This window comes from Calonectris borealis, chromosome 2 (genome assembly GCF_964195595.1).
Source record: "Calonectris borealis chromosome 2, bCalBor7.hap1.2, whole genome shotgun sequence".
NCBI classification, from domain to species: Eukaryota; Metazoa; Chordata; class Aves; order Procellariiformes; family Procellariidae; genus Calonectris; species Calonectris borealis.
In genome coordinates, this window is record NC_134313.1 from 65,871,645 (window position 1) to 65,898,843 (window position 27,199).

General features: G+C 37.9%; 1 protein-coding gene across 1 annotated transcript in view; it reads left to right on the plus strand.

Annotated features, from left to right (window-relative positions):
* Positions 1-27,199, plus strand: part of ZNF407 (zinc finger protein 407) — a 353,370-nt gene that overhangs the window by 201,324 nt on the left and 124,847 nt on the right. The window contains exons 5-7 of the mRNA XM_075142188.1: positions 6,845-7,011; positions 11,528-11,611; positions 20,709-20,829. Of these exons, the coding sequence (XP_074998289.1) occupies positions 6,845-7,011; positions 11,528-11,611; positions 20,709-20,829 (372 nt within the window). The remainder of the gene's footprint in view (positions 1-6,844; positions 7,012-11,527; positions 11,612-20,708; positions 20,830-27,199) is intronic.

A 27,199-nucleotide genomic window follows, 5' to 3' on the forward strand; every position in this document is an offset into this window, starting at 1 on the left:
ACTAGTGTTATGGTGGAGAGCTGCCAGATTTCCAAAGTAAATTAAAAAAAAAAAGAAAAAATTGACAGCAAATATCAAAAAGCATTGTTAAAACATAGGAACTGTTTTCTCTTTGCGCAACAAGAAACAACCACTAGTATCAAGCCAATAGTATTGAGTTCAAATATTTGTTTATCTTGATTTCCCTTCTATTTTCAACGGATATTGAAGGAAATTTCTGATATCCTTGAAGACAGGCAATGGTTCAATTAAAATTGAAATAAAAAGATATTTCTAAAGACAAGTTTTGCTTTAACTGTATCCATCTTTAGAGTTGTCCTAAGGACATCTTGATGTAACCTTTGGAACATACATGGTATTTCAAGGTAGTTGCATCTCTCTTTCCTTAAAAATGTACAGACGTTTGATAGCAGAACCTAAGTTTACAATCATGAAGATCCTAGTGTTTTGAACCCGATCTTCTAAACTCCAGTATAGTGTATATTACTTTTAAAAATTGAAGACCTGTATTTAAAAACATATCGATGAGAATTACAGTTCTATTTTTTCCTTCTGTTCTGCCTCTGCCTGAATGCCATGAGCTACTTGTGCTTATGTAAAATACTCTGTAGAACATTTGGTCAAGTGATTTATTTTCTTCTATAGATTTCAAAATCTTCCATCATTCTTTTTTTCCCACAGAATCTAATATAAATCTATGAGATTTTCCAGAATGTGGATAAATTTATCCAGAATTGTTTTAGGGCAGACCAAGCTTTTCTTATGCAAAAACATTAAGTCACATGCACTGTAGTCACAACTGAGAAATTGATGATGGCAAGCAACTGATAAAGGTAATGGAACTGCAGAAAAAATTGCCCATTTTATAGCACCGTTCCATTAGATTGTATTAATCCAGAGGTTTCTGTTCCAGTGCTCTGTTCTAGAATCCTCTAGGTAAAGAAAAAAAGTGTGCAAATGAAATTGCAAGTTTTATTGGTATAAAAGCTTTTGAATCACTACTATTATATACAGATGTTCAGTTTTTTCTACATTATATATTTGTCCTAGTAAAAACTCATAGAGTAGTGTTAATGAAACATACCTTTATGTGCATTAAACAGTAGGCTGTGACACTATTTTAAGTGATTGTATGTTATAAAAAGCCCTGCAGCAAGATTAATGTTATAAAATTGACAGAATATTATAACACTGTGGAAGATGATAAATTTAAAACTTTCCATTATGCCTTAATGAATACAATGGGAATCATGAGGCTGTGTCTGGTGGTTGCATCATGTCTTTCAGCTGGCTCGTAAGGCTGTTTTCCTCACATAAAGTAACCTTTAGTCCTACTTCGCTTATACTGGATTATGTTTTAAAATGTTTTTAATTTGGAAGATACAAATTTAAAGTGTGCTTCTATTCTGAAAAGCAATGATGTAAAAATAGTAGCTGCCACCTCAACAGAATAACTGACTATTTTCAGAGGCATAAATGCTTGGGAAAGCAACGAGACTAAATTTTGACTACATTTCACCTCAAAATGTACTGCAGAGTCAGAAGAGAGACTGAAGAATAAGGTGTATGCTCTTCTGGTTTGTGTATCACCAGTGGAATTGTTAACCAACCTGTAGCTACAGGCCTACATTTTCCTCTGCTCTGCTGCTGCATTGAAGGCAAGAGGCCAATTTTGTCACTTCTGCGAAACAAGTCATTCAGCCCGGTGTGTTAGGACAGGTAAATTTGAAATTGGTGATATTTCAAAGCTGAAGCAAAGGTCAGAAATTGATGTGCGTAACCTATTGCTGATGCACAAGTCAGACAGAGCCATCTTCTTTTAAGACTGAGAGCTGAGGCGATGGCAGTTCTGAAAAGACTTTTTTCCCTCAGAGCTGAAGAAACATGAGTGCCGATAAATGCAGAACCCCTCAATGCCTTTTTTGAGAGACTTTTCAGAATGTGACATAGTCAGGTTTTCAGATCCGTTCGAACAAGTGGGTTGAATGCACCATAGTTTTTTGTTGGTTTGCTTTTTGCATGAATGTGATATGTCACCTCACACATTTTTCAGTTTTCCAAGGTGCGTTTGTTTCTAAGGCATCAGTGTGCAATTCTTTCATGTAAATATCTTTTTCTGAGGAAAACTGCATGTTTCAAACTGTCCTTTGCCAGGTACTTACTGGCATTCAATTTTTTTTTTTTAAATGCTTAACAACAGGTACGGTTTAGTGGTGAAATTCCATTATAAAATTTATACACATACGTATTTAGACAGCAGGTTGTGAGCCACCAGCATTAAGCCAGGTAAGTGCTGCAAACTTCAAGAACTTAGAGAAATGTATTCACTTGTTGGAGTTGAGGTTGCCACTTAAGGTCATAATCCAGTTTTGGTAATCTGCAGAAGTGGTGCACAGTTCAGTATTGTTTTTAGATAAGTTGCACAGCTTTCCATCCTACTGCCATGCCAGTCTCCTTAAATACTTGCAAGACTATTGAGGATAAGAATGTTTCCTTTCTATACTATCATTTAGGAAGCTTGAGTTTCTGGTAGGTGCTTATTAGGAAGAAGTGATGGAGTCAGTATAATTACATCAGTATCTTCTGCATAGACTTTGTATAGTAATATTTGAATTAATAGATGTCTGGGTTCAATGCTAAAAAATTACTATGAAATTTTTAAAACACCTTCCCTGCCATCCCTCCCTTAATTTTGAATTATTCAGAATTTTGAAAATGCAGCTTTCCATCAGATTTCAGGGCCCAAGATCTAGGTGGTTTCCCGTGAGTAAATTGTGAAATGGGAAAACATCATTTGTACTCAGTTCCTATGTAACCATACCTTAAAAATATATTGGCTCATGAAGAGAAAAGAACACATACTTACGCTTCATATGTGCTAATTTTATGCATACAGTATATTTTTGAATGAAATTTAATTTTTCTTACACTTTGAGATACCCCTGTTGGTTGACTATGAATTTGTCAATATGAACATTATGGGGTTAAGAGTAAGGATAGGAAGCTACATTTCTGTGTAGGAGGTTTAAGTAGCAGCAGGGCAGATGGCAAAAATGGGCGCTACGATGGAGGACTTTGAGAAAAAGATGACTGAACATGGGATCAGGAAAAGGTAAGTGAAGGGAGAGAGGGCATATAATGTAGGGACAGAAGAGCTGATGAATTGTGGTATATGCTTTCAGCCAGAATTGTGAGTTTAATGTGGCGTATATTAGGTCTCTTGTGTCAGCGGAACATTTTGTTGAGATCTAACACAGTCCCTGATTCCTCCATTGGTTCGTATAAATGATAGCTGTTGTCTTTTTATGAATGGTGGCAGAAGTTTATGCTGTTCCTATTGATGGATCATGTGAAAGTTTGTATTTCTCAAAAATTTGGAATTAGTTTATTTTGTCATTATTGCTTGTTCTGTAGGGAAACATGGGATTTAACAATCAAACTAGGATCTCCGACATATGGGTTACTCTCCAAAAGAAAAGTCTTTTCAGTTTTTGTTTAGGAAACTTTGTGTGAGAAGTATTCTGATGGACAAAAGTCTTCTCCACCAAATGATGCGTGTAAAGCAGGGCTGTCCTGTGTGTTGAATGAACCAGGAATCCTGTGAAAAAAACCCATTCCTCATTAAACTCAGAATGGATACATTCATTTAGATTCCTTGTAAACCACTCTGCTGCTGCTGCCGCCGCCAACCAGTTTATGACAACTAGCCACACTGCAACCTCCTCTTTGAGGAAAAATGATCAAAAGGGCTTTTACTAACGGCAGGTGGGTGCACAACATCAGGAAATCAGCAGCAGTACTGTTGGTATCCTGCGCTTGATTAAGACCATTCAACATATATATGAAAATATAAACGTACTGTCGTAAAGTTTGATCAGTTTAAATTAAAGTTTAATTCTTGCATGAAATTCTGCTGCAAATGTTGGAAGTGAGCAATAGGAACTTGTTAAAATACTTTAAGTCTAGAAATACTGAGAAACAAAAAATGCCTGATTAATTTAACAATTGTTTGTTTACAAAAATACATAAATTGAAGTCCTAAGCAGCTCTACTGTCTCTGAACCTGAGACAGATAGAAATCACTATCATCACTGAAGCCCCTTGTGATCTTTCTCTATCCTTCTCCATTTAAGGAGACGAATTAAAAAAAAAAGAAAAGAAAAAAAAGAATACAAAGGTAGCTTAAGAAAGGTCAGAAACCCTATTTGGACTGCTACCAAAGGCACACACAGGGGTTAGTTAGAGATGGAGCTGCAGCTTTAATTCTGATTTTTCTGGCTTTTGTCACTTCAAAGACAGACTATCAGTGTTATTTTAACATTTTTATTGTGTGTGAATAATAGAGTACACATTGAAGTTCAATAGGTGCAATACTGTTAAATGTACGTCTTGGTGGATTTAAAAATGAGGGATTTATTTTGTCATTCATAAAGTTGTAATACAGTCTGGAGAAACTATTTGTTAAAAGATAGCATCTACTTAACCTGCTTATTTATTTCTTGTAGTAGAAGGTTAGATCCACAATAAATACACGAGGAAATAAGTAGATAGGGGAATTTATCTTAGAAATAAGATCCCTGTCACGCTTTTGAAATGTGAAATGCATGAAGACCTGTCAGGGAGATATACGGACATGATATTTTTTTACTGTGCATTTGGAAGTATTTAGCTATATTTGTCATTCGCTAGTGCCACTAAGCAGTGATCAAGTGATATAGTAATTTGAAAGTCTGTTTTCAATTCAGCATATATATATTTTTTTTTGCCTTTGGGATATAGCAGAACTGTACACAAGTCTTCTTTATATTTCACACTCTGGTTGTGAAAATAGTTTTTTGGGAAAAATTAACATTTGTTTAAATAGGTCGCTTAACATAGATAATTAATTTTTAAGTATATACTTCAAAGATATCTTTAGTTAGCTATATTGTACATACATGAAAATTGCTATGTTTGTACAGCAGTTTGGAAAAAAAGCTACTGAGTGCAAATTATGGTATTAATATATTAAAACATCTAGCTCTTTCCTAGATTATGGACAGTGGCATACCTGATTTCACCATTTTGCTTGTAACTTGCCAGAAATAATGCATCTTTGATAAGGCTAGGATAAAAGATGGACTTCACAATGCAAACAGGGAAAAAGTAGTCTGGACAAGTGAAAATAAGGGCATTTTTAGGCTAGCACAATTGCTGTTGAAAATGGTGTGGTTATCACCAGATCAGACAACCCATTCTTACAAAAACATCACTGAACATTCTGAAATCTACCAAATTTGTCACTTAATATTTTTAAATGTGAAGGGGCTAGTTCTAGTTGTATGGAGGCCAAATGACCTGTTCTCTATGGTGTAGATAGGTAAAGAGATGAAATCTATACTTTCCTTATAAACCTGACCTGCTGACACCCTGGTCATCTCTCTCTGTCATCACCACTTGACCTGCACCACGTCCATGTGTCCTCTGCAGAGCACAGGCTCCTCTTGCAGCACCTCTGCCTGTACGAATTTTTCCCAGAGAAGAAAGAGGATTTTCACAGGGTAATGCTGAACACTTAAATAATAGCAGCAGTGTCGTATGCATTTCACTGGGTTTTTGATGCTGTTTTTGAATTAGCAGGGCTACAGCAATAACCCCGTACCGTGCTTCCATACCTACTAAATAAGTAAACTCACATATATGATGAGGTTGAGCTAGTTACCCTGGTATTAAAGTTTACCTGGCGCTTTACATTGTCTCTATTGAGATATCTCTGTATACACAGTCAGATTTACTTAATACCTTTTTAGGGAATTCCTCTGGTTCTGTATTTCTAGGTTTTTATATATTTGTATATATATTTCTCTTTCTTAGCAGGGGAGACTAATTTTATTCCTGCAAAACGTGAAGAAACATTAAAAATGTCATGCAAGACAATACTAAAAGATTATTTGTGGCTTAGGTCTCTCTGTTAATTTTTTTTTAAAATTTGCCAGCATAAAAATTCACATTATCTTTGAGACAGTGAGGCATAATGGGAAGGTGCAGCCTGATGTTGACAGAGCCAAATGAGAAAGGGGGACAAAACCTTTTCAGTTGCAGTATTACAGCTGTAAAACACAAACATCTGAATTGTGGCGTTTGCTTTAACAAAAATCACAGCGTGAAAACCTAGACGTGAAACAAGGTTTCCTTAGATGGAGGCTGGCTTTGCATGCTGTTACGAAGTCATCTCGCAGAGCGAAGAAGTGCGGTGGCTCTGCTCAGCAGAATGAATTGCCTTTTCTTTCCTTCCTCGCCACGACCGGGATCTTTTATGTTTCCTGCGGTAACGCTGGGGAGGAGAACGCATTATCAGAAAACACTTAGTTCAATTTCTGCAGCCCCTTTTAAAAACTGCATTTTCGTTTCGAAGCAGTTTTTGTTTATTATCGCAACAGCGTTATTACAAGTAGTATTTCAAGCCGGCGAGGCGGCGGCGGCAGCGTGGCACCGAGCAGCGTGATTGTCTGAGTAGTTTAGTATGGATAGCTTTTCATTTAGCCTTTGCTCTGACAGCCCGTGCCCTGGATAAGTGGTGTGGGCCTGCACAGGTGAAATCTATTCTCACATTTGCCTCAGGGGTGACTGGACTGTAACAGAATTTTTCAAACCCGTTGGGCCCAACCGCAAAGCAGAGAATAAATGGCTGAAGTGCCAGGCCTCGACAGAAAAATCAATGCCTGGTTATACAGACATGACAGACCCGGTCTGCAATTCTCTTCACGAAAGTCTATGCATTTACCACGCTCCGGGTTAAAAACACGCTCCTTCGCTCGCTTTGTGCATGTGCGGGCTTTTAATTCCTCCTCTCTTGCCTACCCAGGAAATTTACATGTCACCTGTGCGACAGGAGCTTCACGGAGAAGTGGGCGCTGAACAACCACATGAAGCTGCACACGGGAGAGAAGCCGTTCAAGTGCACCTGGCCCACCTGCCATTATTCTTTCCTCACAGCCTCCGCCATGAAGGACCACTTCAGGACTCACACAGGTTTGAGACACGTTTCTCCCTAGGGCCACGGGAGCAGGCCGAGGTCCGGACGGTGGAGGCAGGAAGGGAGCGACCGCTCCCGTGGCCATTAGTAAAACCGTTTCATTTTTGGGGGGTGCCTGCCTCCGCTTCCAGTTCCTGCCCCGCAACAGCTGGAGCGGGGGGAGAGGACGCCACGGCCTGAAATTAGGGTTTTGACGTCTGAGTCTGGTTTAATTGAGCTTCTGGGACGGTCACTCAAAGACAACTCATTTCTCTAACGAAGTAAAACACACGTAAAAGTACACATCCTCACAGCGGTGCCTGCGATAATCCTTCCCTTATCAATTAAACGATGGATGGAGCTGCTGGCGACTAAAAACAATCAGGTTTTATGTAAAGAAGCTCAGTTAACCGAGTACAGGTGCAAAGGAAACAGCAGAAGTAATAAGCTCTTCAGCACTTGTTATTTTTAATAGGAATCCTTTTCTCTCCTCGCAGCCTTTGTGTGTGCGTGGCACTGTACGCTCAAGTAAAATACCCTCTGAAATACAGGCTTGCTTTTCTTTTTCTTCAGAGAACCATAATTACTAAAAAAAATTCAAATTTGGTGATGTATTTCAGATGGGTCAAGTGAGCATTTTTGTACAATATGCGCTTGAATTTAATTGATTTAAGTTATACAGAACCTTTAGCGAGGGAACAGGCATTGTTAATTCTAGGTTTGAAGTTAAATAAAATTTAAGCTGTGACAAGCGCAGTGTCTAGAAAATAAGTGCCTGTGAAATATGCCGAAGTCCTTAAATATACCATTCAGTGCTAATAACAGTAAATATCATTTTTCATACAACCAATATGTGACATTGGTTTCAGAAGAAATAAATGTATGGAATGCAGATTTTGAAATTCTATTAGGCTTCATATAATTATAGTACATAAAGAAAAGCGGTATAAGGTTGACATTACATTATCTGAGCTCTTCTAGGATCTTAGACATGTGTGTGGTTGGGAAAGTGAAAAAGAGACTTGGAAAAATCATGCTCCACTTCCAGCCTGGCCATTTTCTCACAGAGATCAAATGCAGTGTTTTCACTGGAAATAAAAATATTTGTTTATTATTCCTGAACAGATTCTTCCCCATTTTCTAAAAATCTGTGCTATAGCTTGAAACTGTAGGTTAAAAGTTCCTCCAAAGCTGTTTGTGGGAAGCCCAGGCCTCCTTAGCTTCTTTGACAAGGGTGTTGACGATTTAAGGTCTCCAGCCTGCCCTGAGAGATCACTTATATCGAACAGCAGATGAAAAGCCAGTGCAGATGTAATTTATCGTCGGCGTTTCCTTCTAAAGAATAATTGTGGAGACTTGGCTAGATCAATAATATGGATTTTTGTTGTTAGGTCTTGTAGTCTGCACCATAATGAGAGATAGGGGACAGTGGCTGTTTTCTAATAGAAAATAAAGGATTGGTTTCCGTGTCTTTCTACATTTGAATGCAAAATGGCACACTTGAAACTAATTCAAGTTGTTAAGAAAAGGACCATTTTCTATTGCATTTCTGCTATCATATAAACATGGCAAGTTAGATCAGCCCCCTGTACAGCAAGTGAAATATTGCCTTTACATTTTCCTAAAAGTTAAAAAGTCGCAAATTCTGAAGTTGGAATGATAAAATTGTTAAGCATATCCAGAAGAATGTAAAATACACCTATGTATCAATACATGCACATAACATCAAATGAAATATTATGTCTAGATATGAGGGATTCAACCCACATCAAGCTTCAGGGATAAGAAATACTGTGCAGTTGAACTTAAAGTCACAGATGATGAAGTTTTCTCTGCGTTTGTGTGGATGTATGTATTTGTGCATATACCACGATACATACACAAATAAGGTAATTAATTCATTAATATGCCTGAAAATGAATGTTGCAGAAAACCAAATGCATCACCACCTTTTCTGAGCTTAAAAAGCAGGGGCCAAATCTCCTCCAATCTCATGTTTTCAGATCCAAAGCCTCAATGACTCCCTGAAGAGCCCTGCCTGCATGAGAGCTCCCAGATCCAACCTAGAGGAGTGTGGAATATTTAACTGGCAAATCGTTTTATAGGATAGATCAATTTCCCTATTTTAAAGCTGTTGGTTGGTTTTGAATCATTTCTCTGTGGCTCAAAAAACTGTTCCAAAGGCCCAAATATAAACTACGCAGTAAATCCTTAAGCTTGCAAAGATGCTATGGGTACTCTGTGTCCTCATTAGCGTATGAAGTTGCAGGCCATATTGAAGTCTGCCTCTAGATGTTAAACACAACATGAGCTAATTTATGACAACATATAGATGATGAGCAATTTCTTGATAGGCATGGAACAGCATTTAACTTTAAAGTGTGAATTTTATGCTGCGGTGTTAGGCATTACAGCTAGTTAGAAAGATTTATACTTAAAATTGATTGATTAATTAATTAAATTAATATTTAATTATAATTAAGCATTATGTGTAGTCTTTCTATTCCTTTTCTTTGATATTTTGATGAATTGAAGTGCTACATGCTGAAGATCCTGATTTAACAAAAAAAAAACATCAAAGGAAAGAGATTGTGCAGAAATCTCTGTGTAACAATCATCTATAACTCCAGCGATAATATTACTAACAAACATTTTGCAGTAAAATTCAGTCTTTGTTACATCATTTAGCACATATGCATTCTTCATGTGATAGTTAGGATGGGTTTCCATTCTGCTTTTTCTGTTTTGTTTTTTTTTTTTAATTCAATTATAATAACAGATGGCTAGAACTGACTCCTAAAAGGAGGTATGAAATTATTTTGCACCTTAGATACTGTCTTGGGATACTCTCATCGATGGACCAAATTTTTAAAAAAGCCCCAAATCCTATAAAATTTCAGTCTGCTTTTCATGGCCAGAAAATAACAATACACTGTTTGCTTTATTCTGAAATGGAGATTAATATGTGCCAATCGCATTTCATAGCCTAGCTACCTGGTGGAGGTTAATCAGCATTTTTATGATCCCATTTTAGTGGCCGGGTTCAGGCTGCCTTGGAAACTTTGAAGGAATTGCTTTCCTCCTTGTAGCACGGGGCCCAGGGACTCCTGCGCTGCGGCAACTGGGGTGGGGAGCTGGGGTTCCCCCGGGGCCCCCGTCGAGGCAGTGGTGGGAGAGGGCAGCTGGTCTCTCTGGTGCTCTCTGGGGAGCTCCCACTCAGGAGATGGCCTCTTGCTTACATTAATGCCACCCAAAGTTAACCGAGGCACTGTGCTTTTCCAGAAAGTCCGTGTATTAGCGTGTCTGGTTATGTGGGAATAAACAACGTGGAGGCTTCCATCCCTCTGTCTTCACGGGAGGACTTGGTAATGTGACACCCGACCTCTTAACCCAGCCGTCTTTTGTAGAAACTAAATTTCCTTCCCCACGGGGAAGAATTTGAAGACGACTGTTAGTTTCAATGAATTCAGCATCATTGCCCCTCTCCGCTATGTTACTGCGAAAAGAGACAATTTGGCTCCAAATGACTAATGCAACTCTTTTTTAAAAAAATATTTTTAAAATTTCAGTCTTATCTGAGGTTATTGAGTCTATATCTGAGGTTAGCATTATTAATTCATAATGACCTTCCATGCGGCCTTCATGGGCTGAGATTGCTGTGCATGTTAGTACATACTGAGTAAAAATATTGCTGTGAAATGATAGACTGTATTTATAAACCACAGAGCAAAATCCTAGCTTCTCTTAAAAAAAAAAAAAACTAAGAAGCGAGCATTTACGCACTTTTAATGAGTATTGAGCTTGCCAAAATCTCTCAAATTGGTCCAGAGGTTTGGAATGAAGAATTATCATTTGAAGACGAACCATACGAGTTCTGCTGTAATTTCAGTAGCAATCCCCAGACCTGTTTTCTTTATGTCATGAAAACTTTAGAAACATAAACAGTGCTGAATTGCCACTGGTACTGAATAATGTGGCTTTTATTGTTGCCTGGGCTCTTCTGTATATTCAAGAAAATAATTTAATACTTATTAATAAATAGAAGGTAACTAAAGATGACTTTGATCTAGTCTGTTGAAAATTTCTCAGTACCCTTAATTTGTTAGTAAATTCAATAGATTTTATTTAAGCAGAATCATATATACAGTATATTAACTTTTTTTCCAGGCAATCTTTACTCAGCACAGAAAGGCCAGATGTATGGGAATTGTAAAAAATCAGGATATGCATAAAAACTGTTCAAGTGCATAAAGCAGCCCCATCTGGAAGACATCTAACAGAAATGAAGTTGTACAAAACCATTCCATTGATAATAAAGCTAATTTTTATGGGTCTGACAAGTATGTAATTATGTTCAGTGGTGCTTTTCAGATTTTATCACAGTCAATAAACCGCAGTGGTAATTTCATTCCCATTTGACATATTTACATGGAAACATTTGATTGGAGGAATTAGTAACCCTGAAAGCCTTGATAGATATGTTTTAATGATCTGTGACCTCCGCAGTCCCTCATCTGTTTATTGTTGCAACAGGCGAGAAGTCGTTCCTCTGTGACCTTTGTGGCTTTGCCGGCGGGACACGTCATGCCCTCACCAAGCATCGGCGGCAGCACACAGGTCAGTAAAGCTGTCTTTACTCTTTGCTATATTTTCTCCAGCAAGGGAGTCCCTCTACACTGGGGAGTAACGCAAGTCAAATAGCACGTTACAGCACAAATAATACATCAGCTCATTGTTTACTTTGCTTTTTCTCGTTTTTGTAAAATCGTCATGCCCAAGGTCTGCATCAAATCTGTTAGCTGGGAGTTTGAATAATTGCTTGGGGGGCGAGCGGGGGGTATTTTTGGTGTTTTTTCTGAAGGAAGTAGAATTGTAAAGACTGGCTTTCTTCTTTAAATGAGTGCTAAGTCTACTAATTTTTTTTTTTCCAAGGCCCAAATAGATTACCTACTGTGAAGATTTTGCAAGAGTCTGCTAGAATGTCCCTGGGTGAAAATTAGAGACTACATATAGATTAATCCATTATTTTCGACTGAGACATAGTTGAAAGCTAGTGTTGTTTCAGTTGCCCTTTTGTAATTTTAAGATAGTTTGTAATTAATAGGTGCAACTTTAAGAGTTACCACATGGCTGGCATATAAAGCAGGATTTCTCTCCCAGAATTAGTAAAGCTTTCCTACTACCTGGTTATAAAAATTTAATATCAGAAAAAATTAAATTGGTTCTTAGTTTCAGAAGACCAGAAAAAGTGTAAGTATTAAACATTTATTAATACATTTTACCTTAATTGTGCTTTTTAGTAGTTCCTTGTAAGTGTTTGATTATTTGAATAGATATTGTTCAAACAGACGCAGAAGTGTTGCTGCTTAAGCCACTGTGGTTTTTGTTTTACTGACTATCATGAGGATAATGTAATATCCTCAGGAATTGCTGTGTGACTTGACCATTGTCTAATGTACAGTGGAAAGAAATGGCTAACAAATAAGAAGCTGTAGTTGTTACATCATGAATTTTCCATGGATTTTGTAAAGGAATCTCAGTGGGAGATTTTATTACGTCCCTGAATAAACTAATCTTGATTCAGGACATACACCATCTAAGTGCGTAAATTCCTGGAGAGCAGCTACTCTCTTTCCTGAGAGCCCGAAGCCATTCTTTCCACCCTGTTTTCAGTTTATTAAAGCAACCATATTTTGGAGGAGAGTCTGATGCTTTCAAAAAGGTGGGGTTTGAGAGATTGAATCTCAATCTCATTTATGTGAGAGTACTGCCGCAGTCAGTTCCCATTCACTTCAGGAACTTTGTTTTTTTAAAGTGTCCAAGAAAAGGCATTTAGTAAATATAGTAAGTTCCCTTAGTATTACACTCTCTGAATGGTAACAGGAGCAATTGCAACTATTGGAATGGAATTTGTATGCTTCAGTTGTAACTAACAGTTTCCATTATTCTGGAGCTTTGAAGAATTTTCACGTTGGCTGAAGTTTACCAAATGTGGGCTAAGAATAAATTTTTTTTTTTCTTTAGCAGAAATAAATCATTCCTATTAATAGGATGGGAACTACCTTTTGTTTTTTATTGGCCCGCCATGTGGCACACTGGGATAATGCATATGTCTAGGACTCATAGTCAGTGCAGCCACCCAAATGGTAAAAAATCATTTCAGAATGGAAAAGTGGAAGAAATGCCTATTGTCTTCTCCTTTCTTGTCTTTACCTATTATGTGAGTGCAGATCTGGTTTCTCAGAAACGTAAACCCTTATCATAGGTTATATTTTTTTTTTTTTGTATCATTAGGCCACAAGCCGATAGAAAAAGTATTTTATTTCCTGGTTTATGTGCAAAATTAGGCTGAAAATGTGGTATGTTCCTGGTGAAAAGCTGTCCAGGTTTTCGATGGCATTTTGCCCTTCTTTTGCCAGTATGGTAGAGACTTTTGTGCTATGATCACAGGGATTCGCAGGTTATAGATCATGAAGCTTGCATCTAGCAGGCATAACTTTATATTTTATGTCAGGACTGGAGGCTCGTTATTACTTTGCTATTAACTTTATACTATACAGGACAGTATCTCAGAGGCAGAGGGATCTATCTTTTTGGCATTTATCTGCCTCTGTGGCACAAACAATCAGAGATGATTCTTTAGCAGAAAAATTATCTGTAGCTTCTATTTGTTTCAAGGAGAATGACACAATCCACCTTTGCCTGCATTGTTGCACTTATATGGGTTCCCTTGTATTTTCATCCAGTGCACAACTTTATCTCAGTCCTTAGCTGCACGCACTCCTCTTTGTATCTGTATTTTTTCTTCTGTGTCCCCAGTTGGCACAATTTTCCCAGAGCAGAATGCCAAAGCAAATTACAATCAGGTATGAAAGGGATAGGTATCAAAAATAGTCTAAATGGCTTAAATAATTCCCTACTGTAATACAAGCTGTCGAGGGGGCTGACACAGAACATCTTCCAATCCAAGATTTACTTCTATCACCTGTCAGAGACCCTTGATTCAAGGGCAAATGAGCAAATCCTCACATGTAGTTGAGAAGTCTTAACCGGCTTAACAAGCCTCCTCTCGTTCCAGCCTCAAGGCCTGAGGTGTCCGGACACCCCAGAGAAATGTTCAGCTGCTGATAGATATTTGACACAAGAGAGGACGGGCTCTAGGACCAGCAACTTAGACTTTCAATGCTCTTCATTCTGGTATTTCTTACTCTGTTCCTCTCTTTTTAGATGAGATTATTTTTATGTACCTTTACCTTGTGAAAGATGCATTTTCTTCGGAAATATTATAGGGAGCATAAAGTATAACTCGGTGTGAATAAGGCTGGCAGAATCTGGCCCTCAGTCACTCATGGAGCAAACTGTAGGGACTAGTTTGGTAAATAGGATGTTATCCCTGGAAGATATGTTTTTGGGTTTTAAATGTAAAGCAGTACAGGAATGTTAAACTGAAAGAAAAAGCCATTGAAAAATGTTTGTATTTAATTTATTTGCAAACATGGTGCATCTCCATACAGATTTCCTTGATATAGGCTTTCTCAACTGTAAAATAGAACTGTGAAGTAGAAAAAAATAATTTGACCTATCAAGAGATCTCTGGTGTTTCACCAATTGATGTTTTTATTCTGTATTAAATATGTTAGGTCCTTAGTGACTGACATGGTCCTGTGAGAAGCGCACACTTTGAACACAGACTAAGCTAAGTCTTTGGCTGATTTTGTCCTGGTAAAATGTTTTAGCATTATTTTACGATCTGAATGTATCTTCTTCCAGTCCTGTTCTGCAAAAATCAATCTATGAAATTCTGCAAGTCTTTTACTGGCTATGTAAATATCAGTGGCCTGATCTTCTATTTTGTGAATTGAAGCAATTCAAGAACTTCAAGACTGGTCCAGAGTTTGACCAGAATTTTATCACACTGTACAGAATACTTACATCTCTGTCTTTGTCGAATGCTTTACAATGACGCGTGTGGCTGCCTAGGCTGTGAGCAGAAACTGTCTTAAGAAACTTGCAATATCAGCTGGTGCTATGTGGTAAATAAGGGACAGCTTGCGGTGCTGCAAGAATGTATATGCCGTAGTTCTGGTGCCTCAACATGACTGGGAAGAAAAATTTTCATCTTTTGAGTCATCCTGAAACAATTTTTTTTGATTCATATTTTGTCCCAGTAAGAAAATCTGCCTGAAGATAGGACGATAAACAATATGTTGCAAATTTTAGTGTTGGCTGAATTTAGAATTAGTTGAATTCCACAGAGAATTTAAGCGATTACCTGAATTTTGTAATAAAAAAGAGTAAATAACCTCTAAATCAGCCACCAAAAACACACACACACACGGAAGAAACATATAATATCATATAATTTAAATATTTTGCCTTAATCGTGATCAACTAGGAAATTGCATAAGAGAAAAAAAACAAGCAAGGGTAATTGGGTAATGAAATGAAAACATGAAAACACTTAATTCTTAATTTTAAAATGTCTTTTTTTTATGTTCTTGTTGTTATTGTTCTGCTCTTGTCCTTTGTTTGTCTGCCTTTTGGTATCACTCTAGTTTTCCCTTCTTCTACATGTTTCTCAGTAAACTTCCGTTTCGTGCTGTAGTAGCTGGCTCAACCCAACAGTGCTGATCAGTCACAGCCTGTGTTCTCTTGCTTGAAATTCCTTTTTTAATGCTGGTTAGTAGTCCTGCAGATTGCAAAAACCCCATCTTCATATCTTCATGTTCTACACAATGGCAGTCTACGTTTGCTTCTCGTGTGTTGGTTGTGGTGGAATCTTCCTGGGGATCACAGAAGTACATTACAGTAGCAGAGCGTTAGAGGGCAAGAACGCTTACTGTGCACAGCAGTTCTATGACAGTCACCCTGAACCTATGGAACTGCTTAAGAAGATTGTGTCTTTGTTCAAATATTTTCATGAATTTTTGAAGATGGTAGCTTATATCATACAGATCACTGTTTGTATGATTGCTTCTGCTCACTCATTTCAATCTTGCGCTTCTCAAGACATTTATAGGTCAATGTAATAAAGAAAGAAAATTTAATAATATATGTGTTTTTATCCAGATGAGTGACTCACTTTGTGTTTCTATTTCTCATGTGAACTGCTCTTTGACTTTAATGTGTAGTTACATTACTCGGCATTGAATTTAATGTATAATGTAGCCTCTTCCCTTCAACTTCCCCTTTTAAAAAAATTATAATGTTGAATACCACAGAAAATGTAGCACAGTAAGAAGACTTACTGCTCTTTTCAGCAAGAGGAGAGGTGAAATTTGAAGAGGATCTGTGTTGTTTTTCCTTTTCCGTTTATGCCAACGTTTGCAGCAGAGTGTGGAACTTGATTATAGCAAACCTTTGGCCACAAATGACACCAAAAACCTGGGTATCTTAAAACTTTCTCTCTACCCAAGAGAAATTGTCTAGTGGAACAGGTTTTCTCTCATTTCTCAGCATACAAATGTCAATCATTTTTTGTTATGGAAGAGCAACCCTATGGCATCTACAGGGTTTCTCATAAGAAAGCAAGGGATCAAGGATGTACTTATTTTTATATGTCTTATAGGCAAAAAAGTTTACCAGACTAAAAGCATACAATTTACTTTAATATACTTCAGGCTTCGTTAGCAAGCCTGTAAGTGCCTCTCCAGGGAACAGCCTTGACAAACACTAGAAATAGTTGGAAATAAGAAGAAAAAATCCTGTAACATGTAAGCAGATGGCTGCGTTTTGTGGTCTACTCATTCCTTAGGTCAAATGAAACTTAGAGGATTCTTTCTGTGCTGCTCAACACATCATCTGAAAGACAAATAGGACTAAAAGCAATAGTTTCCTGTTGAGACAACTGGGGTAAGGTTTCTTCCATCTTACTAAGATTCTGATTAGTTGCTCAAGACTTGCAAATTGAAGGCACCATTTGATTTTTATTTTTTTCCTTCATTTATGCGAAAGCTGGATCCTCAGTAGCACATTCATATAAATGCTGTATATAATCTATAGGTAGAAATTGTTTGGACAGTCATGATTATAAATAAAAATTTCACTTTGCTATCCACAAATCAACGTCTATCACCAGGTTTTACAGTTTTTGTTATTGTGTTATTTCATTTTTCCTTTAAAAAGTACACATTAAGTACATAACTGCACAGAGAAATTTATGATTGCAGTAAGGTATACTCTGTGTCCTAAAAAGCTCATCATCAAAGACAGAGAACTCAAAATAGGTAAAATCAGAGAAAAGAGGAAGAAGGAAAGCAAAAGAAAGCTGTAATTTGGGGGGGAAGAAGCTAAGATAGATGATAAAAGAAGTCAGTGGAGAATTTGGAGAGGCAAGAGAAAAAGAAAGCCTTAGTCATGATGTTTTAAGAAGAGCAGAAGGGGTAGAGCTGATGAGGCTAGCTGGTTAGCAGCAGGCTTAATAACTGCTTTTGTACAGACTGGTGCTCCCCATGGTCTGACCCTTTTATCAGTTGCTTTCCCAAACTTTGATTGTTGGAGCTAAAATATTCCATGTCAAGTGACTTAAACAACTGATGTAGTTCAGAAGTTGCTTGCAGTATTGTCAAAAAAGCAAAACCATTTCTTCTTTTGTGATCCTGTGGTTAGGAAACATAGCTTTTTGAAAGTGCTTGTGTAAAAACCAAATAAAAACCCTGAAAGATAGTGGGTCCTTGATCTTGGAACGTGTGTCCTTCCTTCCCCCCACCCCGCCAGAGCTTGTTGGCCTTTGGGATACCTATTCTTCTTTTCCGTGGGGTTTGTTATTGATAAAGTTAGAGATGGTGAGGCACGGACAAGTCTTCTGTAATGGTAAGGGGCGGCGGGGGACTGGTTTGGGTTTTTTTTACCTTTATTAATCTTTAAATATGTAGACTTTGTCCTTACTCACACATTTTTGGATACACTATTTTATAGTTATTACATAGCGTTGTTTAAAAAATGCTGTTAATATCGCTTTTTTGATTTGTGTTATTTTATTTTTGTATGAATTAGATCGTTGACTGGGGGTGAGGGAGAGTCCTCCTAGAATACTTAATGGCAGCCCGTATAAAAATAAAATTAAGTTTATTGCTTGAAATATCTGGGGGCAGGAAGGGGGGAAGGAAAATTGGGACACAAAGGCTGATAAAAAGCATTCTGGCCCAAAGATAAGGAAGATAAAAAATACTTAAATGAGTAGGTCTGTGGAAAACTTAAATAAATAAACAAATAAATAAAGGTGCTGCTGCTTTCTTCAACATCCCTCAACCCAAAGAAATACCTAGTCGTCTTTTAGATTTTTTCAACTGTACTTATCAGCCTGGTTAATTCTCCATAAAAATAAATACTTTTTCCCATGTGCAGCTGCTAAGAATTACAGGCCGTGCTAGGCCGTCTTTTTTCCTCCCAGTTTAGTTGGCTTTTCTTGTGTGGTGCTGCTGTGATGTATTTTCTGTCAGGTGAGATTTACACGTAGTCCACTTGACAGGAGCAGTTAGCCACAAGGATTTCCTAAGGAGAAACTTCCTGGAGCAGTGGGCAAGGATTATCATTTTTCTTTTGGTCACGGTGGAATTTGCAAGCCATCCTGGCTTCCACGGGCCCTCGCTCGTCTGTCAGCCCCGCTGGCCCTGCCCCAGCACCTCAGCAGACCTTTACCTGATCCATCCTCCCCTGAACGGCAAACTAAAAATCTCCTTTCAGTACAGATCTGCTTTTTTTACAAGGGGGCAAGTTGGCAAGGTTCTAATGCATTTTAAATGAAAGCAGTTAAAATAAGTATGTATGTTATCTAAAATACCTGTGGCTTTACTACTTAGGCTTGAAAATGTTGCTATCTTCTTTAATACTAGAAGATAAAATAAATCAGGCACAGGAAATCTTCAGTTCAAGAACAGGTTACGTTGCTAGGGAGTCTATGGCCTCCCAGAGAGTTTAATTGAAGCAGCAGCCAGTACCATTCAAGCTGCTGGGAGAATCAGCCTCCCCAGAGCAGAGAGTCAGTGTCTGACAAGAAAACCCCATTTGGGGTAGGAAAGACATACTTTCTAGCAGTCTCAATTTGTCCAGCGTAGAGGCTTCCGCATTGTGTCCTGCCCCTTCACCTTTCCTTGTCCCATGAAACAATAAATGAAAAATAGTAGCTGGTATTCTCTCCAGCAGCTGCTAAAAGCAATTATTCCAGCTCTTCATGGAGCTTTCAGAAGCTGCTCCGTTGTCCTTCCTTACAGCCTTATAGGCTTTTCAGGCCTGAGGACGTTGCATTTCTTTTTCCCTTGGGAGGGAAAAAAACCCAACGGTCTCCAAGAATGAAAAATGCAGATTTCTCTCTCTTCTCAGAATTCTGGCAAAGTCTCTTGGGAAGTCTTGAGTGTCTCATGCTTTAAGCAGGCTTGAAAAGTCTGGCTTGGAGGCATGGCTGCTTGGGAGGGGCCTTTTGCTAGTGATGTGTCTTCTGCTGGTGATGTGTCTCCTGTCAGTCTGAAAAACTGCAAATTGTACCTGCTAAGAGGCTTAGGGTTCAATTTTGAAACTGCCTATTCTAGACCTCTGAACAGTCTACAAGGTCGGTATCCATCCCTAGCAGTTTTATTCAGACTTCTTAAGTTAGGGATGTTGATTCCGTATGTAGTTTTTAGGATAAATACTTCTGAAGGCTTGCACAATGCAGTTGAGATCACCTAAGTTAGGAGCTGCCTTCTGTCTTCTGCAAAGAAAAAGAAATCTGTTTCCTCCCTGAATGGTAATTACGTGTGCCTGTAAGCCACACGGAATATTTCTGGAGCAACCAGTTGGAAAAATGGGATGCAGGTGTCTTAGCTAGGCATCACAGTATATGTATCTGTCATGAGATTTTGTTCTAGTGTCTTCTGAGGGGTGGGCCCCTCTGCTGGAAGGAGAGGTACTCTTTTCACATAATCATTTATAAGCTAGAGATTATTATCTTTCTTCAATTACTAGTCCTCTGGAAATTTTCAGTGCAGTTCCACATTCAGCAGAGATTGAATTTTAGTCTTCTGAAAATATTACTGTCCTAGTCTAGGTTTGGTGGTATTTGGTTTGGGTTTGGTTTTTCCCCCCCCCCCCATTAACCTTTCAAGTCCTTCTGCTGAAATTGGCCCACTGTTCAGAAAAGATTCACCAGGGCAGGGTAGCAGGCAAGAGAGGGGGAATGGAGTACTGAGTTCTGGTTCATATTCTCAGTCCTGGTTTATGTGTATTATTTAATGAATAAGATGAAAAATCCAGGACCAGAGACAAAAAACAAAGACACTTTCCTCCTGGAGATGGTTCCTTTCTGAGCAGGCACTGAATACAAGCTTCAGACTGATTTCTCACCTTCTGTCTCCAACAGCGTTGCTTTCAGGGCTGTGCATGGGCCCAACTTCAACAGAAGGTGTAGAGTGAGAGGAAAGCCTGTCACCTGGTGATGATATTTTCATGAAATAAGGCCCAGTAACATGGTTATCCTGTTTCAGTGCAGTTCTTTCTCATCCTTTTTGCTGCTGGGTAACACCACATGGGAAGTCAGCTGGCTACTGATGTGTATATGTCATAGTGAGAATAGTATTTTGCAATTAGTATGCTGTATTTGGAAATTTATTTTGTATTTGTGGTTGTTATATATACATGGACTAAAATCTATCTCAGGGGATTTGCCAGAAATTTAGACTTCTCTTCCTTTTCAGTTGATGAAAACTGATAATGCATATCTTCTCTTGTCACCTTCTAGGAGAGAAACCATTCAAATGTGATGAGTGTAACTTCGCTTCCACAACACAATCGCATCTGACACGACATAAGCGTGTCCATACTGGAGAAAAGCCTTACAGATGTCCCTGGTGTGACTACAGGTAATGAGTCATTAACTAAATCATGATGAGAGAAGGGTTAAGGTGATCAGACGAGGTTCATTTGAAGTCACCAATAAAAATATATTGCCATTAAAACACCATCAGGGCAGCAGTAATTGCATATTAAATTAGGAGCTAAATTTAAAAACTTAGTCTTCAGTATTTAGGTATTACTTTATAAAGAAAAACAAATGATGGGAAACCTTTTAGTGGTAACACTGCAGTGCTAATGTTGAGTGTTTGTTTCACAGCTGCTCTAGTGTCTGTTAGAATTCTCCATGGTGAGGCCGCTTATCTGCCATCGCCTTTTCAAATCAGTTGCAGTTTTGAAATTTTTCTCGGTTGAGTTGCAACCATTTCACCAAGAAAGGAAAAGTCCCCTAAAAGGCTTAGCAGCCTAAATACTCACCAGACACTTATTAGAACGGGAAGCAACTGGAGCTAGTTACAGTGCTGTAACTAGAGTCTTGGTTTTTCTGCTCCAGTTTTCCTTCTCATTGCCAGCCAAGTTGTTTGGATGAGAGTTGGCCATAGGGTGGTTGCATGGAAAGTCTCCCGTGTTCCACTATTAAACCCCATCCTGTTAGGACAGTAGATTAAGTTCTCAAAAATCACATGAATGGACAGTTAAGATTACCTGTGGTGCTCATCCCATGTGTCTTTCGTTCATTATAGACTACTTGTTAAATTATCTCATATTGTTTCTTAAATGATTCTTTACTCTGCTTAAACATACTTCTACAATCTTGAATACTTTTAATACCTGGCAGTGAGGTGGCTAGTCTATGTGTACTATAAAGGATCCATAGAAGTTATTCATGAGCAATTTGCAAGAGTTGACGTCCAAAAAGTTTTTAAAAAAATCAGTATTATATTTGATAAATGGCATGATTATGTAATTAGGTGCATGTGCCATGATGCATGCACGCAAGAGGAGAAAGTTAAACATTTGATTATACCACTATAGCATTTTTTATCTTCTTTTAATGCTGAGCATACCACTGTAATGTTCTTTTAGTACAAGTTTTCATGTAGTTTCCTAGAACAAGATTATATAACAAAGGCTAGCCACTCTCATAATACCTGGTTTCATGCTATTTATGAGCTGCTTTAAAGAAAGCTCCTGTACAGAAAGCTTCGGCAGCCATCACGTAGTTTCTGTACAAAAATTTTTGTTGCATTGGTTTGTGCATGTGGAGCAAATGTTCTGTGAAGTCTTCTGTATTGAGCACCCATTAAATTACTGCCTATAACTGCAGAGAACTGAATTTGATAACCTCGGGGGGGCCTTCCGTTTCTGTTACCTTAAGAGTCCCCCTGCCTTTTTTCTTTTTTCTCTCATTTTGTTGTTTTGTTTGTTGTTGGTTTTTTTTTTAAATAGAAGGGTTTCAGTCAGCTTCAGTAGGTCATCTAAGAAAGAGAGGTGGTTTTGTGTTTGTCAGAATGGTTGCATTAGAAGGTCTGTGTTGAGTGAAGTGAGAGCGTATAAGCAATAGTGTGACATGATGTGCTGCAATGAAGGTAAAAGGAGTGCTGTCTTTGATGCTGCTTGTTTGAAGAGGGTTAATCCTCAGGTCATCCACTTTATTGTTCCAATCGGGATCATTCATTAGTCTTAATACAGATCTAGGTAATGAGAGGTGGGTTACGGTGGGTTTGAGCTCCTGGCTTGAAGACCCTAGAGACTGGGAGCGTTGTAGGATGTGAATCAGTTTGCAGTTTGGGGTTTGTCACACACAGGCAATGAGTGGATGCAATTCCCTCACTCAGTATGACAAAATGCATAACTTCAATACTCTGTTTAGTGAAAGATGGGAGATCATTCTTTGCATGGACAGTTTTCTGTATGGGATAAAAATTCCAAGAAATGACACGTTTTTTACTAGTATTTTATTATATTGGAGGTTATTAGAGAAGAAGCAAGCATAACTTATTTTATCAGGATTAACAAGAAATCTCTGAGCATCCCCTGCTTCTATATTATTGAAAAATAAATGTTTGATGGTAATAGGACGTTAGTTTCCATCCCTTGCAGGCCAATTTTGACCTAATCTTTGGAGGCTGATCTCTACAGATACCAGCTGATGAAGCTTTGATTCTGCAGGAAATTTGTTCTGAGCTCAGCTGAAAAACATCTGGCAGGGATGCAGGAATCAGAGCGGTGCTGCTGCTGCTGCTGCAAGTTCATAGAGGCAATGAGGCACTCTATGTAGCTGCAGAGGAGCCGGTAGAGGGGCTGCTGTATTTATTAGCCCAGCAGTCCTGCTTGTGCCTGCCAGTTTCCACAGTCCTGGGACATTAGCCAGCCTTGTTGGCAAGTATATTTTTTGCTCTCTATCCACCTCTCTCGTTTTTTTCCTCTCTCTTTTTTTGTTTTAAAATATAATCTTAAGGGAATCGCATGTTGCCTCCTTGTCAACTCGCCCAGTGCTATCTCTTTTCATGGAAAGGTATTAGCAACTCTGTAAATAATTTCCTTTATACCAGTTCAGCAGATATGTACTCTTGCAAGTGTCACCTATAGAAAACATAGAATCAAGATTTTAAAATCTGCTGACCTAGGGCTAAAATTCACCCCCATGTCTAGTGGTCGAGTTCTCACTCACCACTCACAGTGGTGCTTTCAGCTCAGCCCTTGCACTGTAAGTTCATCCAGGCGATTTCAGATGTTGCTGTTTAGTGTTGCTCGGCAACTGCAGACTCTTTAATGACCCTTGTAGTTTCAGGGAGGCGAATATTCCTCATTTTGTGTATGGACATGGAGTAGAGTATTGTTAGTGCTACCATAAAGTCTCCTTTCACTGATTGGTGAAGTGATCTCTCTATTCTATAAAGTAGTTTGAGACACTTGAATTAAAAGAGTGTCTAAATACAAGGTATTTTAATTATACCTGTTCAGTTCATCAGTGCTCAGAGGGTTCTTAGAGATTCCTGATTTCAAGCTTTTAAATTCCTTGGGAGGAAATTGTGAACAATCATCCTGGAAAAACTCTTGCCAGTCTAGTGAGTGAAAGGCTATCTAACTCTGGCTAGAAGTGCAGAAAGAAAAGCTATTAAAAGAAACTAATCTGAATTTAGGAACTGTTACAAAAATCTAGATCACCTAAAAACTGAAGTGAAATAGGCTGTAAGATACTATGGGAAAAAGATTGATTTTGGCTGCACGGAACAGAAAAGGGAATTTGTTCCCTATATAACCCACAGCATGGGAAATTCTTTTCTTAACTAGGAAAAGACATGAATGAATGTGGTTTTCTGAAGTGAATAATAAACTAACCTAGCATTTTTAGCTCACAAAAAATTATATATTCTCAATAGTATGCATATTCCCAAAAAGAAAATGGGAGATTTTGCTCATTTTAGTTTACCAAGTTGCTTTTATAATCTATGTTTATGGTTGTACTTAAATATTCTTCCAGAAATGTTACCTTCCATCTCTACTTTTTGTACTGTGACTGCTTGATATTTAAGAAATGAACATCTGCTTTTCTATATAGCAGTATGTGACTTCTAGTAACGATTATAATTTGAAATTGTATTTTCAGTCTAGTTTTTAAAATCTAATTCCTTTTGAAGGAAGAAAAATATATATATATACTCATAAATATAAAAGTTTGCTTGTTAAATGTTTTGATTATATTTTTTCACATTTGTGTTTTCAATTTAGGTTTGCCCTAGTTAGATAAAAATATGCATAATTTTCCTTTGCATATGCTTTTTCAAATCACACAGCATGTCTCTCCATTCTTAAGTCAGTCTGCTTTGTCATACAAAAATATTCATTCACTCCTAATTAATGTTCAACTTGATTTTGTAATACAGAATTGGTCTCACAGGGCCCTACATGTATGTAATGCTTACATACGCAATGCTTATTTTATATTTCTTAGTCATTTAAAAAAGATGTATTGTGTGGCTAAACTTTTCAGATTACACGATCCTAGAGTTATACTGACAACAATACGGTTTGCATTTGGTAATGGGCACAGTAAGTAGTGAAGAGCTGTATAACCTCCTGAAACTGAACCACACCTGGGAAGTTCAACTGAATTCTAAATCTGTCAGTTGTATAGTTTGTGGCCAGACTTTCTAAACCTGCAACATATTTAGGCACCTGAATTTAACCTGATTTCAGAAGTGCTAAATTCCTGTAAGTTTGATGATGTCAATGAAAGATGCAGATACACAGTATTTTCAAAAACTGAACTGTTTTTTTGCATATGTCTAAAGCAAAGAATTAGGACTCTCATTTTAGTCATATGTTAGGCTTTAAATTCAACTCCCGTTGGTGCTTACTTTCCATGTAACTATCACAGCTTCTCGGGCAAGTAATAATTTATGTTCATGGTGTGTGCGAGGGGGATGTTTCGAACGGAACAGCATGAAATGGATCTGGATTACATTGTTTTGCAGTGGGGGGGGGCAAAAGGCAGAGCCCTGCTTTTCTCACACAGTCAAATTTGTCGGAGTTCAGGGCTCAGGAGGAGCACTGGCATAGTTTTGTGATACAGAAACAGTATTGCTACAACTTTGACCATGGAAGTGTGGGACAGGTATAATGTTAATGTACTTTGTGCCATCCCTGTGCTGTAATTAAACACAATGACTCTCATTTCTCTGGGATTCCGCTGTATGGTTAATTTTGCATAGAGTACCCATGGTGGTAAGAGGAAGGAAGGAATGGAGGGCAACATCCAGGGGATTGGTGATGTTCTGCGGCCATAGATAAGAGGGTTTAGAAGCTGTATAAAACAAACAGCCAGGCCAGCAAAACCGCATTAATTCCATAAATGCACCTTTCTATAAAGTATATGACTTGTGAAGGATGTCTTACAAGACTGAGAATAAATAGCATACATTTTTAATATAATTATGTAAACTAAAATAAATATTTTACATTTATTATGCATAATAAAATAATTAGACAACATTCTCTAAGGGATTATGGCATCTGAAATTCTAACTGTGGAAGGATTCATTGCATATTTTCAGCAGCAGTGGCAGCATGACTTAGGGGGAGTGACTCCACAGGGGCTACTTTTCTTTTTTTGGACAGCGTCCCTAGGGAGTTCCTATTTCCCTCTGACTTATAGTATCTGTTCATAGGTTGTAAAGATGAGTTTATAATACACTCTAGGATTTGCACCTAAGCCATAAGAATGTGCAAAGTAAGTATTTTCTCTCTTGTTTATTTTGGTGAATTTAATACTTTTAGTTGTCTTGGTATGATTGCATCAGCTGTGCACTATTCCCTAGTCATATCAAAGGGACTACTTTAAATGCTGAGGTAACAATATGTACTTATTCATAGCAAAACTGAAAAGCTGTTAAGGCAACTTCTACATAAAATGATGAAACAGTGTATTTATCATTAAAACACTAACATTAATATGCTCTTTGCAACCAGTGAAATTTAATATGCATATATAGGAAATAACTAGGTTATACAACTGTATGGAACATTAGGCTGATGAGGACTCCAAGTGGCAACCACCACTGCGCTATGGAAAAAACACTTTTTTTATATATATCACAAAGGCAGAATTAGGCAAAAAAAGAGCATATACTTTGTGCTAATAAGAAATTGCTAGGGACAATAATGCATGCATGTAATAGAGCAAACTGGGCCTTCAGGAAGCACTTAAGCTTCTGTTGTGATCAGCAGCAGGAGTTGAGGATATCCAGTGCCTTGCGCTAGCAGACTTATAAACAAATGAAGATAGAAGTTTAGAGAGAAATTCTGTCAGTGCATGGGCATAGTTCCCAGATGCAAACTCCTCAGAATATTATTCAGCCCTTAGTTTTTAATAAACGTTCAGATAAAATATTTGGTAATATTTCTATGAATCTGGAATAAAATATGCTGTAGCATTTAAGTCTATAAAAGAAAAATAATCTGAAATAAAATTTAGATATAGCCACAAAACCACTTTAATTATTCTAGCGAATACACAGCATGCAAAACAATGATTAGTATTATTCCCTTATGGTGTTGCTGTTGCTTAATAGAACTTTTTATACTCACCTAAGTTACAGAAAATAGTTCATATGGTAAGCCCAGAATAAAAATACGCAATGTGATAGTGCAAAATACAGATCAGCTATCATGTTAACCAAGAGACTTGACTTCAGATGTGGTTCCTAACATTCAGAAACTTGTAGAACCAGAGAGCTCACAAATAATGATATGGCCCTCGCTGGGAGATGTGTATGCTCTATGCACTTACCAAGAAATCCTGTCTCTGCAATTTTGGAGAATCGCGTTGGCGGCAGTGTACAAAAGGACTTAAACTCCCTCTCTCGCAGCTCTCCCTGTCCTCCCTGCCAGATGCCAATGTCACTGCATGGACTGTTTAAGAGAATGTATGCT